Here is a 17,845-nt window from a genome sequence, read left to right as displayed (position 1 = left end):
AGGGCCCGTACAGAGCCGTGGATGAGGGGGGAAATATTAATTACAACAATAACAGAGGGAGAGGAGGTGACTAATTACTGTAGATTCTTGTTCATGACTATATGTGTGTGAGACCGGAGTGCATGGGACCCGAATGGAAACAAGACCGCAAGGTCTTTCTTCGGAAATCCTTTTGGACCAAAATGCCTGACTGTACCTTGTGCTGTTTGCCATTGATTTTGCCATTGACAATGAAAAGGGGAATTCAGGTCAAATGTCCGCTAAATCCACCCGATTCTATGTTGGACTCATTTTTGTCTCTTGAGGCTGGTGAAGGGAAGCTTACTTCAATTATATATGACGCTATTTTTAAAGTTATTCCGACTCATTTAGACTCATTGAGAGCTGCCTGGGACCAGGACCTCAGTATTAACACGTTACATGTCAAATGATCAGTGGGAGCATGCGTTAGACCTGGTTCAATACCTTCTCTATATGTGCCAGGCACAGATTATTTACAGTGCAAGATATTACATAGAGTCCAATAGAGCGTCGCAGTCCCGCCTCCTACCCTGGACCAGGAAATGAAACCCAATGCATTATTCTCATAGACATTTCTTAAAGTATTTATTTAAAGACGGTTACGCCGCGGACAAAGCCAACTCGAGTCGTGACAACTCATGACAACACAAACAATATTTTGGACCAAACAAATAATTACAAAGAAGAAAAACAACAAAAAAAGTGTTGTAACCTGCCGTTTTTTTCTTCTTTGTAATTATTTGTTTGGTCCAAAATATTGTTTGTGTTGTCATGAGTTGTCACGACTCGAGTTGGCTTTGTCCGCGGCGTAACCGTCTTTAAATAAATACTTTAAGAAATGTCTATGAGAATAATGCATTGGGTTGCATTTCCTGGTCCAGGGTAGGAGGCGGGACTGCGACGCTCTATATACTGACGCAAAGCTGAATATACCCCGACAGGTCCCATGCATGTAGCAGATGTAAACAATATACCCTGACAGGTCCCATGCATGTAGCAGATGTAAACAATATACCCTGACAGGTCCCATGCATGTAGCAGATGTAAACAATATACCCTGACAGGTCCCATGCATGTAGCAGATGTAAACAATATACCCTGACAGGTCCCATGCATGTAGCAGATGTAAACAATATACCCCGACAGGTCCCATGCATGTAGCAGATGTAAACAATATACCCTGACAGGTCCCATGCATGTAGCAGATGTAAACAATATACCCTGACAGGTCCCATGCATGTAGCAGATGTAAACAATATACCCTGACAGGTCCCATGCATGTAGCAGATGTAAACAATATACCCCAACAGGTCCCATGCATGTAGCAGATGTAAACAATATACCCTGACAGGTTCCATGCATGTAGCAGATGTAAACAATATACCCTGACAGGTCCCGTGCATGTAGCAGATGTAAACAATATACCCTGACAGGTCCCATGCATGTAGCAGATGTAAACAATATACCCCAACAGGTCCCATGCATGTAGCAGATGTAAACAATATACCCTGACAGGTCCCATGCATGTAGCAGATGTAAACAATATACCCTGACAGGTCCCATGCATGTAGCAGATGTAAACAATATACCCCGACAGGTCCCATGCATGTAGCAGATGTAAACAATATACCCTGACAGGTCCCATGCATGTAGCAGATGTAAACAATATACCCTGACAGGTCCCATGCATGTAGCAGATGTAAACAATATACCCCAACAGGTCCCATGTATGTAGCAGATGTAAACAATATACCCAAACAGGTCCCACGCATGTAGCAGATGTAAACAATATACCCTGACAGGTTCCATGTATGTAGCAGATGTAAACAATATACCCTGACAGGTTCCATGTATGTATCAGATGTAAACAATATACCCCAACAGGTCCCACGCATGTAGCAGATTGTAAACAATATACCCTGACAGGTTCCATGTATGTAGCAGATGTAAACAATATACCCCGACAGGTCCCATGCATGTAGCAGATGTAAACAATATACCCCAACAGGTCCCACGCATGTAGCAGATTGTAAACAATATACCCCAACAGGTCCCACGCATGTAGCAGATTGTAAACAATATACCCTGACAGGTCCCATGCATGTAGCAGATGTAAACAATCGCCAGCACATTGTTCTGGTCCTGCCCTAAATCGACAACGTTCTTCTGATGTGTTTAACTCGCTCGGGGAGGTGTTGGGTGAACCAGTTGACCCTCCCTGACCCCCTCACTGGCCTTTTCGGTATCCCTTCGATGCGCGCACACACACACACACACACACACACACACACACACACACACACACACACACACACACACACACACACACACACACACACACACACACACACACACACACACACACACACACACACACACACACACACACACACACACACACACACACACTCGACTAGAATCTTCTGATATTTAGTCGACTAAAACTAGACTAAACACTAAAACCAGGTGGCTAAAATGTGACTGAAACTAAATGAAAACTATTCAAGAGACCTATATATGACTAAAATAAAAATGTGCTGTCAAAATCAACACTGCTCAAACGTTTGTCATTTCATGTTGCTGCCACAACGTGATTACATTTCTTTCCCGGCGGTATAACATTAATAAGAGGATGAAATTTCACTGGCATTTCCCCTTGTTTTTGTTGCCCCCTTGTTTTCTTCACAGCATTAACCCACTGACCCACACCCCAAAGAACCCATTAACCCACTGACCCACACCCCAAAGAAGCATTAACCCACTGACCCACACCCCAAAGAAGCATTCACCCACTGACCCACACCCCAAAGAAGCATTCACCCACTGACCCACACCCCAAAGAAGCATTAACCCACTGACCCACACCCCAAAGAAGCATTATCCCACTGACCCACACCCCAAAGAAGCATTAACCCACTGACCCACACCCCAAAGAAGCATTATCCCACTGACCCACACCCCAAAGAAGCATTAACCCACTGACCCACACCCCAAAGAAGTTAACCCACTGACCCACACCCCAAAGAAGCATTAACCCACTGACCCACACCCCAAAGAAGTTAACCCACTGACCCACACCCCGAAGAAGTTAACCCACTGACCCACACCCTAAAGAAGCATTAACCCACTGACCCACACCCCAAAGAAGCATTAACCCACTGACCCACACCCCAAAGAAGTTAACCCACTGACCCACACCCCAAAAAAGCATTAACCCACTGACCCACACCTCAAAGAAGCATTAACCCACTGACCCACACCTCAAAGAAGCATTAACCCACTGACCCACACCCCAAAGAAGCATTAACCCACTGACCCACACCCCAAAAGATGTTACAAACGTTCGTTGTGAAAGAATACATAGGCCTATTCAAAGATGTTTTCACGATCTTTTCAAAAGTAAATCTACAATCTCGTAGCGACACAGACGCGTTCCAGGTCTTAATGCCCAATTTTTCGCTTAACACGGAATATAATATTCGGCATAAAAAAAAGTGACACGAGACTTCCTCATGAGACGAGAGCTCAGGTACTGTACTGTACTGTACTGTACTGTACTGTACTGTACTGTACTGTACTGTACTGTACTGTACTGTACTGTGCTGTGCTGTGCTGTGCTGTGCTGTGCTGTGCTGTACTGTACTGTACTGTATACGCCTAAAGCCAGAGAGAGCTGCACTAACTACACGTTTTTAACACAACTTCAAGCCTCGTTTCAGGTTTCAGCATGCCGGGGGTGGGGGGGGGGAGGTTGTGAACCCACCCGATGTGCTGAGAGAGTGTGTTACAGCGAGCTGTGTGTGTGTGTGTGTGTGTGTGTGTGTGTGTGTGTGTGTGTGTGTGTGTGTGTGTGTGTGTGTGTGTGTGTGTGTGTGCGTGTGTGCGTGTGTGCATGCGTGCGTGCGTGCGTGCGTGCGTGCCCCAGCAAAACATTTGTGCAGCGTACAGCAGACAGAAGGAGGAGGAGGAGGAGGGGGGACGAGGGGGAGGAGGGGGGGAGGAGGGGACACACACACAGACAGTCTGCTAGGCTAAATGCAGAGTCACTGACTGCAGGCTGGCAGCCTCTCTGTGACCAGGAGCAAACCAGAGGCTCTCTGTTCGGAGTACAGTGACCAGATCCAAACTGTCCAATAGAGGGACAAAAGTATCGCTTGTGTGGGACAAGTGGGACGGGGTTAGCATTGCAACTTATTACTTAAGTTGCTATGATGCCTTGATGTCATATTCGACCATAGGCCTAATATTGCCTAACATTTTGTTATTAAACTTTTTGGTCATGGGTGGTATTGGCCGACTTGGTACTGTAGCCTTTAGGGGATATCTCCCATGTGGACTGCGGATGAAAATTAGCAACTGTGCTATATCCGGTGTATTTACGTCCATTAATATGCATTGTCCTGTCCAAATAAACAAATAAACAAAAGTAAAGTATGTTATTCTAACAGGCTTAAAACACACTGTGCAGGAAAATAGACAATGAGAGAGCTTTACAACAGAATAGAGCACTAACTATTAGGGCATTGGAACACTGCCATGACACAATGTGGGGCAGACAGACAGGGTCTCAATGTGGGACAGACAGGGTCTCAATGTGGGACAGACAGGGTCTCAATGTGGGACAGACAGGGTCTCAAAGTGTGGGGCAGACAGGGTCTTAATGTGGGACAGACAGGGTCTCAATGTGTGGGACAGACAGGGTCTCAATGTGTGGGGCAGACAGGGTCTCAATGTGTGGGACAGACAGGGTCTCAATGTGGGACAGACAGGGTCTCAATGTGGGACAGACAGGGTCTCAATGTGGGACAGACAGGGTCTCAAAGTGTGGGGCAGACAGGGTCTCAATGTGTGGGACAGACAGGGTCTCAATGTGGGACAGACAGGGTCTCAATGTGGGACAGACAGGGTCTCAATGTGGGACAGACAGGGTCTCAATGTAAGACAGACAGGGTCTCAATGTGTGGGACGCCTGAAAGGTCTTGGAAATGAGGGACTGTCCCAAGCAAAGAGGGACATCTAGGTTACCCTATAGTTCTGAGAGAGGACAGACAGACAGACAGACAGACAGACAGACAGACAGACAGACAGACAGACAGACAGACAGACAGACAGACAGACAGACAGACAGACAGACAGCCTGATGTGGACGCATGCACGCTGTCTGGAGGGAAAACAAAAACAACAACAGTTGTCTTCCAATTATCGCTGCAGTCGTCTCTCACTGTGACACACACGCACAGACACACACGCACGCACGCACGTGAGCGTGCACGCACACAAACAGTTACAGTGCACATGCAGCCTGCCTGACGCTCTTCCATACCAGGCAGTGCTGCTGCATGAGAGCCACTGTCTGTCTGTCTGTCTGTCTGTCTGTCTGTCTGTCTGTCTGTCTGTCTGTCTGTCTGTCTGTCTTTTTCTGATGCATGTGTGTGTGGCGAACCCTTAGAGTATATATGAATAGAGACGGCACCCGGAGGAAACCCTGAGGCGCAATGGACATAGTGGCCGAATTTGGTATTGCAGCGTGGGCCAAACTCATGAACGCGCTGGTCCGTTGACTATCATTGCGCACGTTCATGATGACACGTGAACGCGGTTTCAATGCAATGGCAGCATGTTCATGTGTTTGGCCCAATCAATCCCAGAATGCACTCTGTTCCTACAAGGAAGGAGGAGTGAAATCGCCTCATGCGCTTTTGAGCAACTTAATGCAAGTGGATGGGAGGAGAACTCGGGTGACGTCTCTATTCATATATACTCTAAGGGGCGAACCACAAACAATGGACCACATCATGAGATGTATCTCAGCTCCACAATGCACTGGAGATGACCTGGCCGAACCAAACGCCGCTGCACTCGCCTGCGCCAACCACTGGAAAGACGTAGATATAGAGAATGGCCAGACACGACGAAGAAGGTGCTCAAAGCCAGGGGTCATCAGGGGTCAAAGCCATGTGGAGGACATTTTCGTCAAAGTTGTATTTTTGCCACGGAAATACACAATGAATGGATAATAATAATGATCACCAGAAACACGTAAAAGGACCATAACAGGTCTGTAACTGTGAGAGTGGAACCAAATGGACCCCAGAACACTCTCAGAGGACGTTGCAAATAAAACATTTGAGAACCACTACTACTAAGAAAACCAAAACCTGGAGACGTTCCATTCAGTAATTGGTTATTATGGTCAAAATAAGAACATTATAATGGTGTGTAAACACAAAATCTAAACTTTGCCATGGGCACATGTTGTCCGTGTACGGTGACGCCTGTACAAAGCGCTTTTACAACGGTTCATTCATTCATACATTGGGAGGTGAAGCGGCGAACAGTCGACGCCTGCAGCGTCCTCACTTCCCACAGTTCACACACACCGACGGTGGCGAGCTCACACCGACCGACTCGTTGGAGCCAGTGTGGGGTTCGGTGTCTTCTTGCCCAAGGACACTTGTGGACAGGAGGAGGAGGAGCCGGGATTCGAACCACGGACCCACGGGTCACTGGACGACCTGCTCTACCTCCTGAGCCACGGCCACAATATGAAGGACTAGGAATCGGCCTTAAGACTGAACACCACAACATGGAGGACTCACAGCCCTCATATCATCACTAAAGACCTGTTCATACTGCAGTTTTACCTTATCACCTAAAACTGTATGTACAGGACTTAAAGGAGCATTCAGTGATTTGGAAAACCCCCCGGTCTTCCCCGGTAACAACATCTGCACATGCACACGCTTTACAGTGGGGGGGGACGCGCAACAGGCCAACAGCACGCACACCAAGGCCCACCCCCGCTCGATCATGATTGGAGGAAGGCCCCTCTCTATATCCTGATTGGATGAAGGCTGAGCCACCTAGCCAACAACTAAACCTATGGTTTTTTTTACCCCAGGGTTTAACTGGGGACAGGGAGGAACTCCTTATATGGTCTATAGTAGGGAGGATTATCACAACAAAACAAAAATAAGAAGTGATATTTGAATTAAGTGAAATCACTGAATATACCTTTAAGACTGAACACAACAACATGAAGGACTCTCAGTCCTCATATCACCACTAAGACAGAGGCTGCGTAACACGCGTCACACAAACTAGACTGTAGATGTTCATAAACCAGAACTTACTGCACCTGGCACTAAGTTATGACCCAGTCATCCCCCCCCCCCCCCCCTCCACCCACCCGATCTTCTTCTTCTTCTTCTTCTAGTCACCTAAAGGTCAACACGTATAGTCTTACCTGTCGTCGAGGAGGCCGCTGGTCGAGGTGGTTAAGGCACCGACCGAGGCGCCCACGTTGCCCTCTGAGGCGCCGCCGCCACCGCGGCTGTGTCCCCACTGGCCCACTGCCCCGGGAAGTCCCAACAGAAACCCACGGGCGTCCTCCAGCTGCGTGGCACTGAAGCCGGGCAGGTTGGCGTACATCGCTGGCTGGGTGGAGGGCATCGTGGTCTGGCCGCCGTGGGCGAGGTGCAGGGCAGCGCTCTGGGAGGAGGCCAAGTCCTGGAAGTCCTGCCAGCTCTGAGCCACCACCGACAGGCCTGGCACAACATTACAACATTTAATCTCTGAGCCACCACCGACAGGCCTGGCACAACATTACAACATTTAATCTCTGAGCCACCACCGACAGGCCTGGCACAACATTACAACATTTAATCTCTGAGCCACCACCGACAGGCCTGGCACAACATTACAACATTTAATCTCTGAGCCACCACCGACAGGCCTGGCACAACATTACAACATTTAATCTCTGAGCCACCACCGACAGGCCTGGCACAACATTACAACATTTAATCTCTGAGCCACCACCGACAGGCCTGGCACAACATTACAACATTTAATCTCTGAGCCACCACCGACAGGCCTGGCACAACATTACAACATTTAATCTCCGAGCCACCACCGACAGGCCTGGCACAACATTACAACATTTAATCTCTGAGCCACCACCGACAGGCCTGGCACAACATTACAACATTTAATCTCTGAGCCACCACCGACAGGCCTGGCACAACATTACAACATTTAATCTCTGAGCCACCACCGACAGGCCTGGCACAACATTACAACATTTAATCTCTGAGCCACCACCGACAGGCCTGGCACAACATTACAACATTTAATCTCTGAGCCACCACCGACAGGCCTGGCAATGCACCATTACAACATTTAAGTTATAGTTGACGATTAATGTCGTCACACAAATAATTGTGATTAAACAATTGAATTGTGTTATTTTTTTTATTATTACACAATTTGTATTTTTAATCACAAATTGCACAGAGCAGATATGACAAATAACTTAAATCTAAAAACTTGAAATCACTGACACATTTAATATTTTTTTATCTCTCCAGAAAAATGCACAAAATAGCAGAAGATCTGCTATATTTCTGATATTTTTGTGAAATTGTATTATTGTACGGACATTTTTCAACGTGGAAACGAAAAAAAACCAATCGCGATTATCTCAAATAATAAGCCCTTCGCTAAGTCCCTCCCCAACCCATCCTTGCCCAATAGGCACGTTAGCAGCACTAAGTCCCTCCCAAGCCCAACCTCGCCCAATAGGCACGTTAGCAGCACTAAGTCCCTCCCCAACCCGTCCAGGCTCGTTAGCAGCGAGGAGACATGTCAAGCTGTTAATTGGACAGTCGCTTTTTGGGTTGGATTTAGCGAAGGGATAATTGCGTTCTGATGTGATGATGTAATAATTATGACAGGCCTACTCTTACCGGCGGACTGGGTGGGGGGGGCACGGTGGGGGGCTTTTTGGGGGGTCTGGAGGACGCTCTGCTGCTGCTGCGTGTTGGAGGGAGCCTGGGGGTGGTGATGGAGTGACGGGCCGGACTGGATTTTCGGGGCTTGGAGCGACTGCTGCTGCTGATCCACCACGGGCGGGGCGCCAGGCTGGCTGAGACCCCCCGCTGATGGGGGGACCCCGCCCATCTGAGGGACCCCCACGGTGCCCGGAAGAGAAGAGATCTGCTGGGGGGGAGGAGCCTGGATGATCTGCGAGGAGGGGAGGGGAGGGGCGGCACATGGAATAAAGCAAAATAAAATATCACGACTGAAAAAGTTTTTTCCTAAACTTTAACTTCAACCAGTGGTCCGGGGACCACCAGTGGTCCTTGAGGGGGTTCCAGGTGGTCCCCAGCTAAATGACGGGGACCTTTATAGATCTTTAACTCTTGAGAGAGTAAAATTAAACCAAATGGACCCGTACAGGTCCATTTGGTTTCATTTTACGTCCCTCTCCCAGTAATATTGCAATTTATTTTGGGTCACCCCCTTTTCCGTGCTTGGTCCAATGACTACAACATGACGTAACGATATCACCTGCTCCAGACCGGTTATAGCAGGGGTTCTCAACGTTTTTGGCCAGGGACCCCCGGAAATGCTTGGGCAACGTCTCAGGACCCCCGCCACCCAATATAAATTGACTGCTACAATAACCTTAATAATAGAGACAATACACCATTAATAAATACTGAAACCAGATAAAAAATAATAATTTGGGGACCCCCCCAAAATAATTTGGCGACCCCCCGAGGGGTCGCGACCCACAGGTTGAGAACCCCTGGGTTATAGGAGGTTCTCACCTGGGAGGAGGAGGGGGCAGCAGCACACGGCCGCTGGGGGAGAGACCCCGGCGTGTAGCCCCTGTGTTGCTGCTGCTGCAAGAGGCCATGATGCTGGGCGAGGTGGGAGGTATCCGGGGGTGGGCTAGCGACCGCCTGGGCGTAGGTGAGCTGCTGCTGCGGGGGGTGGGGGTGGTGGTAGTGGCTGACCCCAGCCGTGGACAAAGGGTGGTGGTGGATGCTTCCGGCAGCAGCTGAGGAGGATGAGGTGGTCTTCGGGTGGGTGGAGGTGGTGAGATCCTGGCCACCCGCCGCCGCCGCACCACCGGGGGTCTCGCCCACGCTCTCCCTTCCCTCCCCGCCGGTGGGGGGCCGCGACGGGGGCCCGCCGCCGCCAGGGGGAGGGGCAGGACCCCCCGTGGAGGCCTCCGCGGACAACAGAGACGCGGGGACGTTGGTCGCGCTGGTCTCCACCTTCAGAAAACAGAAGTAGAATAATTGTCACATCAGTTTTACAGGTTAAACAATTTAGTTAAAATTAGTTTTTGTGCATAGCTCACATTGTGACATTTTTTGTCCAAGAAAGGGATAAGGATCGCTTTTGTATAAAAAGTACAAGTAAAGGGTTTCAATTATTTAGAAGCTTGTTTCACAAATGTGACTCTTTTTGATACAGAGACAGTCATGGCGGCAAGACTAACTGTTCAGGAGAGGAGAAAACAAGACTAACTGTTCAGGAGAGGAAAAAACAAGACTAAAAAGAGTTTTTATTTGTTAATGTTTTTATCCTAAACGAGTTAATAGCACAGGCAGACTCTTCACATACTAGAGCATGTCTGAAATTAATGTCAGAGCTGAAATGGACATGTAAATATGAAATAAATGCTTAAACATGTAGCTAGGTGGAATGTTATGAAATAAATGCTTAAACATGTAGCTAGGTGTAATGTTAGAGTCCACAGAAGACATGTAAATATGAAATAAATGCTTAAACATGTAGCTAGGTGTAATGTTAGAGACCACAGAAGACATGTAAATATGAAATAAATGCTTAAACATGTAGCTAGGTGTAATGTTAGAGTCCACAGAAGACATGTAAATATGAAATAAATGCTTAAACATGTAGCTAGGTGTAATGTTAGAGACCACAGAAGCGAACCTTTCAAGCCTGTTTTCTCAACTCGCTGTTTCTCTGCAAGACATTACTCTATAAGCCATATCTCCAAAACTGGTGGGTCAAACTGAACAACCAATATGTCAATATGTTAAAGCTATGATTCCCTGCTTTCACATGACAAATGAAAAAAAAATATCAATGACTTAGCCTCGGACAGAAGCGGTCACAAATGGCACAGTCGTAGGGTCTCCTCTCTTAGCATTATTCACAGTACAACTAAGGGTATCAGACATATTTAGGAGGTCGTTTCACAAACAGCTCAGTGGCCTTGTGGTTAGAGTGTCCGCCCTGAGTCTGGGAGGTCAGGGTTCGATCCCCGGCCGGGTCATACCAAAGACTATAAAAATGGGACCCAGTGCCTCCCTGCTTGGCACTCAGCATCAAGGGTTGGATTGGGGGTAAGTCCCTGCGACATACTAGCGTCATGTCCAGGTGGTGTACTTTTACATCAAGCTGCCTCACGCTAGCCTGGGCACCATTCCATTTCGGATTCATGAACCGGTCGGGAGCGGATGATATCGCTATGTCATGTTGTAGTATTGTTTTTTAGCTACGAGAGCTTTTATTGTTATTCTTCTGGTTTGAGGGAAAAGGAAGTTCCGTTTGATTGTTCCTGCCTGATGACTACAAAACAATACTACAACATGACGTAAATATATCATCCGCTCCCGAGCGGATCATATACCCGAAATGAAATACAGACCAGGCTTTCCTCCGAGGTGGAAAGCCTGGTGAGGCGAGGTTAGCCTCACGCTACAGAAACAGGAGATGGGCTCCTGCCCTATGGACCTCATGGCTACAGAAACAGGAGATAGGCTCCTGCCCTATGGACCTCATGGCTACAGAAACAGGAGATAGGCTCCTGCCCTATGGGCCTCATGGCTACAGAAACAGGAGATAGGCTCCTGCCGTATATGGGCCTCATGGCTCGGCAAGGCTTACTTACTTACTTACTTCACAAACAGCACAGCCGTAGGGTCTCAATGTATTTACCTTTTCGTAGAACTCGGCGCACGTCCAGCGTCCCTTCTTGAAGGGCTCGGCGCCGGCGGAGGTGGAGTCCAGCTTCACCACCCTGAAGCGAGAGGAGCTTCCGCTGGGGGCCAGGGCCGATGATACAGGGGCTGCTGGGGGGGCAGCGTTCTGAGCAGAGGAGGAGGAGGGACCCCCACCGGGGTGGGCTGGAGGGGCCACGCTCTGTGCAGAGGAGGGACCCCCAAAGAAGTGGGTCGATGACACAGATCCAACCCCTCCCAGCTGTGTGACGACCCCAGAGGCACTGGCAGCAGCAGCAGCGGTGGTGATGCCCGAGTTGACTTTAGGACTGCTAGTAGCGAGGGGCAGGGAGCCCCCCGTCGCAACGCTTCCACCCCCCACCGCCCCGCCGCCACCTCTGCTGATGGCGCTGGGGGGCACAACACCGCCGCCGGTGCCCACTGCCCCCTTCGTAGGCACGAAGCAGGCAGGGCTCGACATTGTGTTCACATTAGCAACGTCGCTGGTCGTCGGGGGATTAGCTGCGCTCACGGCGGTGCCTTCTGTGTACATTCCACCGGAGGAGGGGACGGATCCGGAGGGCGCTGGGGGAAGAGCCCCCCCCTCCCGCGGGGCAGGCTGAGAAGCAGTGACATTCAGAGGGCGGCCGACTGAGATGTTAATATTAATCTCCTTGGTGGGCCCCGAGTAAGAAGAAGGCATTTTCTGGATAGCTCCGGAGGATGGGAGGGCAGCAGCGGCCGCGGCCGCAGCCCCGTGCCCAGGCGAGGCAGGGTGGTTCTGGGCTTGGGGAACGTGATGCTGCCCCTGAGGAGGGAGGTGGTGGTGGTGGTGGTGGAAGTGGGCGGTCCCGTTCACCAGGGGGGTCCCACCACCACTCCCACTCCCTACATGCTGGGACACCTGGAAGAAAGCAAAAAATACAATCTCATATTGATGTTTAGGTAGTGGTTCTGTTCTAAACTAGTGGTTTTCAACCCTTTTCATATCAAGGTCCATTATTTATTCAGCATGTTGAGCCACAGAACTACCATTTGATGACATTTAGCCTCTCAGACCCAAAACTAAAGAATATTTTGTCCACAATTCCTTGCTTTTGGCAAATGTTGATCAACATTGATCAGAAATTCTTCTACATTCTCTAATTGTATAAGCTTCTTGTAAATTAAGTAATGCAGATGTAAAACAACAATCTAACTCTTGAGATCATAAAAAGGAAACCAAATGGACCCGCATGATTTGAGGTATATTAGCCTTTTTTTTTGCTTTCATGACATTTCTGAGACCATTCATTTTGACGTAAAATGCTTCTAATCTAAACCATTCTGTTGCTTGTTTGATGACTTCAAATATTCTTTAATGTTTAAATAACCTAATCTTATAAAACGACAAATAACCGAAAATAGCCGCTCTACAAGCTGTTGTGAGCTTGCAGATCAGCTATTTTCGGTTAGAAGACATGCTTCAGTGGCGTGCACAGACATTTAGAGGGGCAGGTGCTCAAGTGAAAAAAGGGCACCTTGTGCAGCGCGTGGAACCGGCCGGTTGCCTTAATAGTGTGAGATTTATAGATTTTGGGGCCTAAATAATATATTAGAAGCTTTTTTTTTTTAAATGGCACATTGCTGTCCAGAGGGCAAGGGCAGGTGGTGCTCTAGCACCCCCTAGTGTCTATCAGTGCACGCCACTGATGCTTTCATCGAAGACGCGCCGTTGGCTTTTATGGAGTCCGGAAGACCAAAACCAGTCGTGGCGACTGGAGAACTTTAATAATCCATGGGGGGGTACCTGGTTCAGGGCGTGCGGGGGCTGGTGGGGGTTGGGGGGGGTACCTGGTTCAGGGCGTGCGGGGGCTGGTGGGGGTTGGGGGAAACGGCCCCGGGGGTCTCGGCCTCGTGGAAGTTGTTGAGCGTCTCCTCGGACGAGGAGCGCTCGGCGGCACCCCCGTTGTGTCGGGACAGGGACAGCGAGTTGTCCAGGAGGTCCGAGGAGGACAGGTTGTCCTCCGTGTGGGACGTCTCGTCCAGCTCGTCGTAGCTCTCGGTGTCCTCGGCCACGCTGTTGTTGCCGCTCACCTATAGGGGGTATGTGCGTGACATCATCATCGTACCAGGATGTTACGCGGGAACGCCTACTGCAGTGGCAAAAAACTACTTTCTGGCCTTGACAGCCCATACAGCCACATCTGATTGCATGAAATGACTTTAAACAACATTAAACTCACTTTGCCACTCGATCTGCCATTCACTATATGCATGTGCATACCCTCTATAGGGGGGGGAATATCGTCTTCATCTGAAACATTTTCTAAACATGAAATAACTAGAAATGCACTCTGTCGAACTTCCAACTTGTGCATTGCACACAAGTAGGCCATGTATGGCCTACTTGTGCGCAAGCAGAGCGCACCATGAGGTGCGCTCACCACTGCTGGTACGACTGCTGCTCTGAGTCCTAGAGCTCTCTGCTGTCTGTCTGGGTACGACTGCTGCTCTGAGTCCTAGAGCTCTCTGCTGTCTGTCTGGGTACGACTGCTGCTCTGAGTCCTAGAGCTCTCTGCTGTCTGTCTGGGTACGACTGCTGCTCTGAGTCCTAGAGCTCTCTGCTGTCTGTCTGGGTACGACTGCTGCTCTGAGTCCTAGAGCTCTCTGCTGTCTGTCTGGGTACGACTGCTGCTCTGAGTCCTAGAGCTCTCTGCTGTCTGTCTGGGTACGACTGCTGCTCTAAGTCCTAGAGCTCTCTGCTGTCTGTCTGGGTACGACTGCTGCTCTGAGTCCTAGAGCTCTCTGCTGTCTGTCTGGGTACGACTGCTGCTCTGAGTCCTAGAGCTCTCTGCTGTCTGTCTGGGTACGACTGCTGCTCTGAGTCCTAGAGCTCTCTGCTGTCTGTCTGGGTTCGACTGCTGCTCTGAGTCCTAGAGCTCTCTGCTGTCTGTCTGGGTACGACTGCTGCTCTGAGTCCTAGAGCTCTCTGCTGTCTGTCTGGGTACGACTGCTGCTCTGAGTCCTAGAGCTCTCTGCTGTCTGTCTGGGTATGACTGTTGCTCTGAGTCCTAAAGCTCTCTGCTGCTGTCTGGGTACGACTGCTGCTCTGAGTCCCTATAGAGCTCTCTGCTGCTGTCTGGGTACGACTGCTGCTCTGAGTCCTAGATCTCTCTGCTGCTGTCTGGGTACGACTGCTGCTCTGAGTCCTAGAGATCTCTGCTGCTGTCTGGGTACGACTGCTGCTCTGAGTCCCAAAGCTCTCTGCTGCTGTCTGGGTACGACTGCTGCTCTGAGTCCCAAAGCTCTCTGCTGCTGTCTGGGTACGACTGCTGCTCTGAGTGCTAGAGCTCTCCGCTGCTGTCTGGGTACGACTGCTGCTCTGAGTGCTAAAGCTCTCTGCTGCTGTCTAGGTTTGAAACACAGGAGTACATCGACATACTCACATACCCAGCACACATACCCAGCACACATAGCCAATACATACCCCCTATTGACCTTATTACAATGTTGGTGTCAAGGCGTCTGGAGCTCCAAGGGGAGAAAGTAGCCAATAACATTGCAGGAAAACAAGAATTGATTAAATCAATTAATTACCAGCTGCATTGTTATTATTATATGCAATAAAAAAATCCCTGCGACCTCGCTCGAGGTACCGTATCAGCGATTGTGATGAAAACTAAAGTATCTGGCTAGCGAGTGCCCCGGAAATGATCGCTTGTCACTTCCGGTTTGTCACGTCAGCTGGTGGCTCTTCAAAAGAAGAGCTCTGCGGCTGAAAAGCTTCGCAATTTGCGACGAAAACTCGATATTATACGTGGTGCTGAAGGTTAAGTAACTTGAAAAAAGAAAAGAACATAAAAACCGCATGAAAATATATTGTGATAATATCGCGTATCGTGATACTGCTTGAAAATATATCGTATAAATAGGCCCCCCAATGCTCACCGAGATCAGGGCCGGCGTCACGCTGGTGATCTGGAAGCCGCTCTTCTTTTTGGCCTGCTGGACCCCCACAGGGACCCCCGGTGGGGGGGACAGCAGGTTCAGGCTCTGGGGGTGCTGATGGAGGGGGGAGGGATAGTCATCATCGATGACGACGTGGCTGTTGTTACCGACGTCGTTAAGAAGAGCGATGGCGTTGGCGTCGCCGATGACTCCGCCCATCTTGGGGACGATGGCGGCCATCTTCTTCCCTTCGGAGTCCGAAGGGTGATGCATGCTGGGTAAATCCCCCTCCTCCTCCTCCGACGGCGGTGGGGGGAGACGGGTCTCCGACAGTCACGGGCCGGGGGGGTAACTTCGCAGGCCGTTAGCGACGCCGTTTTGACGCGAGCTTTTGGTGTACGTTATTTATAAACCCCAAAGAAACGGCCGAGTGAATAGCGGATCAAAAAAGAAATACTCGGATCAAAAAAGTATTTAGTATTCCCCAGGGGTCCCCATGGGGGGGTCCCTCTTCTCCGCCTTGCTCCTCGATCCAGACAGCCAGCCAGCCGGGGGTAGGATTAGGACACTTCGCTGCCCCCTCCGGCTTCTCCCTCCTAATGGAAGCTAAACTACCAGTAACTCACTATGTCATGATGATATGCACCATGCACGTCACATCCGTCCAATTACACACACAGAGACAGAGAGAGAGAGAGAGAGAGGTGATGGTAAATAAAGTAGTGTCGTTTCGGGGGTTCGGCTTACCGTTTTTAACAGTTCGGGTAACAGTTTAACAGCTATGGCTAACTAACACATCAGCTGATCAAGCATGCCTGACAGACAGACAGACAGACAGACAGATGTTAGCTGTCTAAAGCTACCTGCTGTTAGCTGTCTGTCTGCTACACCCAAACAACAACATCATCATCATCCTCTTCTTCGTCAAGCGTCCGGGGAGAGAGAGGGGAAAAAAGCCGTTAAAAACCCCGTTCCTTTCCACGCAAAGACAGCAGACACGCGGGGAATGCACGCACGCACAAACCGTCCGTGTGTGTGTGTGTGTGTGTGTGATCTTGTATATATCCAGACAGGCAGGTGGTCCGTCCGTCCGACCGGCCCGACGACAGGTGGTCCGCGATGTACACAATCTGTCATTGAATCCACTCTGCCTCCGTGGTTGGTTTCGCTGTTATCTTTCCTTTTTTTGGTCCAATCTTTGCTGTTACTGCTGTATCACTGTGCGCGAGCGCGCTCTCTCTCTCTCTCTCCGCCTAGCTCTCTCTCTCTCTATCTCTCTCTCTCTCTCCCCGCCTAGCTCTCTCTCTCTCTCTCTCTCTCCCCGCCTAGCTCTCTCTCTCTCTCTCGTTACCCAGCAGCAGCGCCGTGCGCGTGCGTGTGTGTGTGTGTGTGTGTGTGTGTGTGTGTGTGTGTGTGTGTGTGTGTGCGTGCATGTGTTCCACAGCAGTAGCATATGATATCAAAATGTAAAAGTATAAAGTAAGTAGCCTATATTGTATGCAGAGGTTGTGAGCTTGTAGATCTGCTATTTTCAAAGGGCCGAAATGTTAATACATGTTTTGTAATAATAATCAAAATCTACAAAGGAGAGGAGAGGTCCGAGAGGAGAGGAGAGGAGAGGAGAGGTGGGGAGAGGAGAGGAGAGGGGGGAGGGGAAGAGGAGAGGAGAGGAGAGGAGAGGAGAGGAGAGGAGAGGAGAGGGGGGAGGAGAGGAGAGGTGGGGAGAGGAGAGGGGAGGGTAAGACGAGAGGAGAGGAGAGGAAAGGAGAGGAGAGGAGAGGAGAGGAGAGGGGGGAGAGGAGAGGGGAGGGGAAGAGGAGAGGAGAGGAGAGGAGAGGAGAGGAGAGGAGAGGAGAGTGGGGAGGGGAAGAGGAGAGGAGAGGAGAGGAGAGGAGAGGAGAGGAGAGGAGAGGAGAGGAGAGGAGAGGAGAGGAGAGGAGAGGAGAGGAGAGCCAGACAAGCAGTCTTGGCCCTTTCCGAAACCAGTCCCTTGACTTGAAGTGCTCTCAGGAGGTTCCCTCGTCAGGAAGTGCACCTCCAGCTGAATCAAGTTCCCTTGATTAGGGTGCTGGGTATAAAAAACAGTTTGAAATACACTCGCCCTCCTTGTGCAGAAACAGGAAACAGAC

At 49.8% G+C, this 17,845-nt stretch overlaps 1 protein-coding gene across 1 annotated transcript in view; it reads right to left on the bottom strand.

The window, feature by feature from the left end:
- LOC306935858 (TSC22 domain family protein 1-like) overlaps nucleotides 1-16,978 on the bottom strand; it is a 58,430-nt gene extending 41,452 nt beyond the window's left edge. The window contains exons 1-6 of the mRNA XM_079519141.1: nucleotides 15,717-16,978; nucleotides 13,620-13,862; nucleotides 11,785-12,690; nucleotides 9,636-10,088; nucleotides 8,769-9,045; nucleotides 7,268-7,568 (exon numbers count right to left, since the gene is read on the bottom strand). Coding sequence (XP_079375267.1) covers nucleotides 7,268-7,568; nucleotides 8,769-9,045; nucleotides 9,636-10,088; nucleotides 11,785-12,690; nucleotides 13,620-13,862; nucleotides 15,717-15,989 — 2,453 coding nt within the window. The 5' untranslated portion in view covers nucleotides 15,990-16,978. The remainder of the gene's footprint in view (nucleotides 1-7,267; nucleotides 7,569-8,768; nucleotides 9,046-9,635; nucleotides 10,089-11,784; nucleotides 12,691-13,619; nucleotides 13,863-15,716) is intronic.
- Between the last annotated feature and the right edge of the window lie 867 nt (nucleotides 16,979-17,845).

Source organism: Electrona antarctica (genome assembly GCF_951216825.1).
Source record: "Electrona antarctica genome assembly, chromosome: 13".
Taxonomy (NCBI): Eukaryota; Metazoa; Chordata; class Actinopteri; order Myctophiformes; family Myctophidae; genus Electrona; species Electrona antarctica.
Note: the sequence above shows the minus strand (reverse complement) of the source record. Positions and strands in the feature narration are given on the sequence as shown.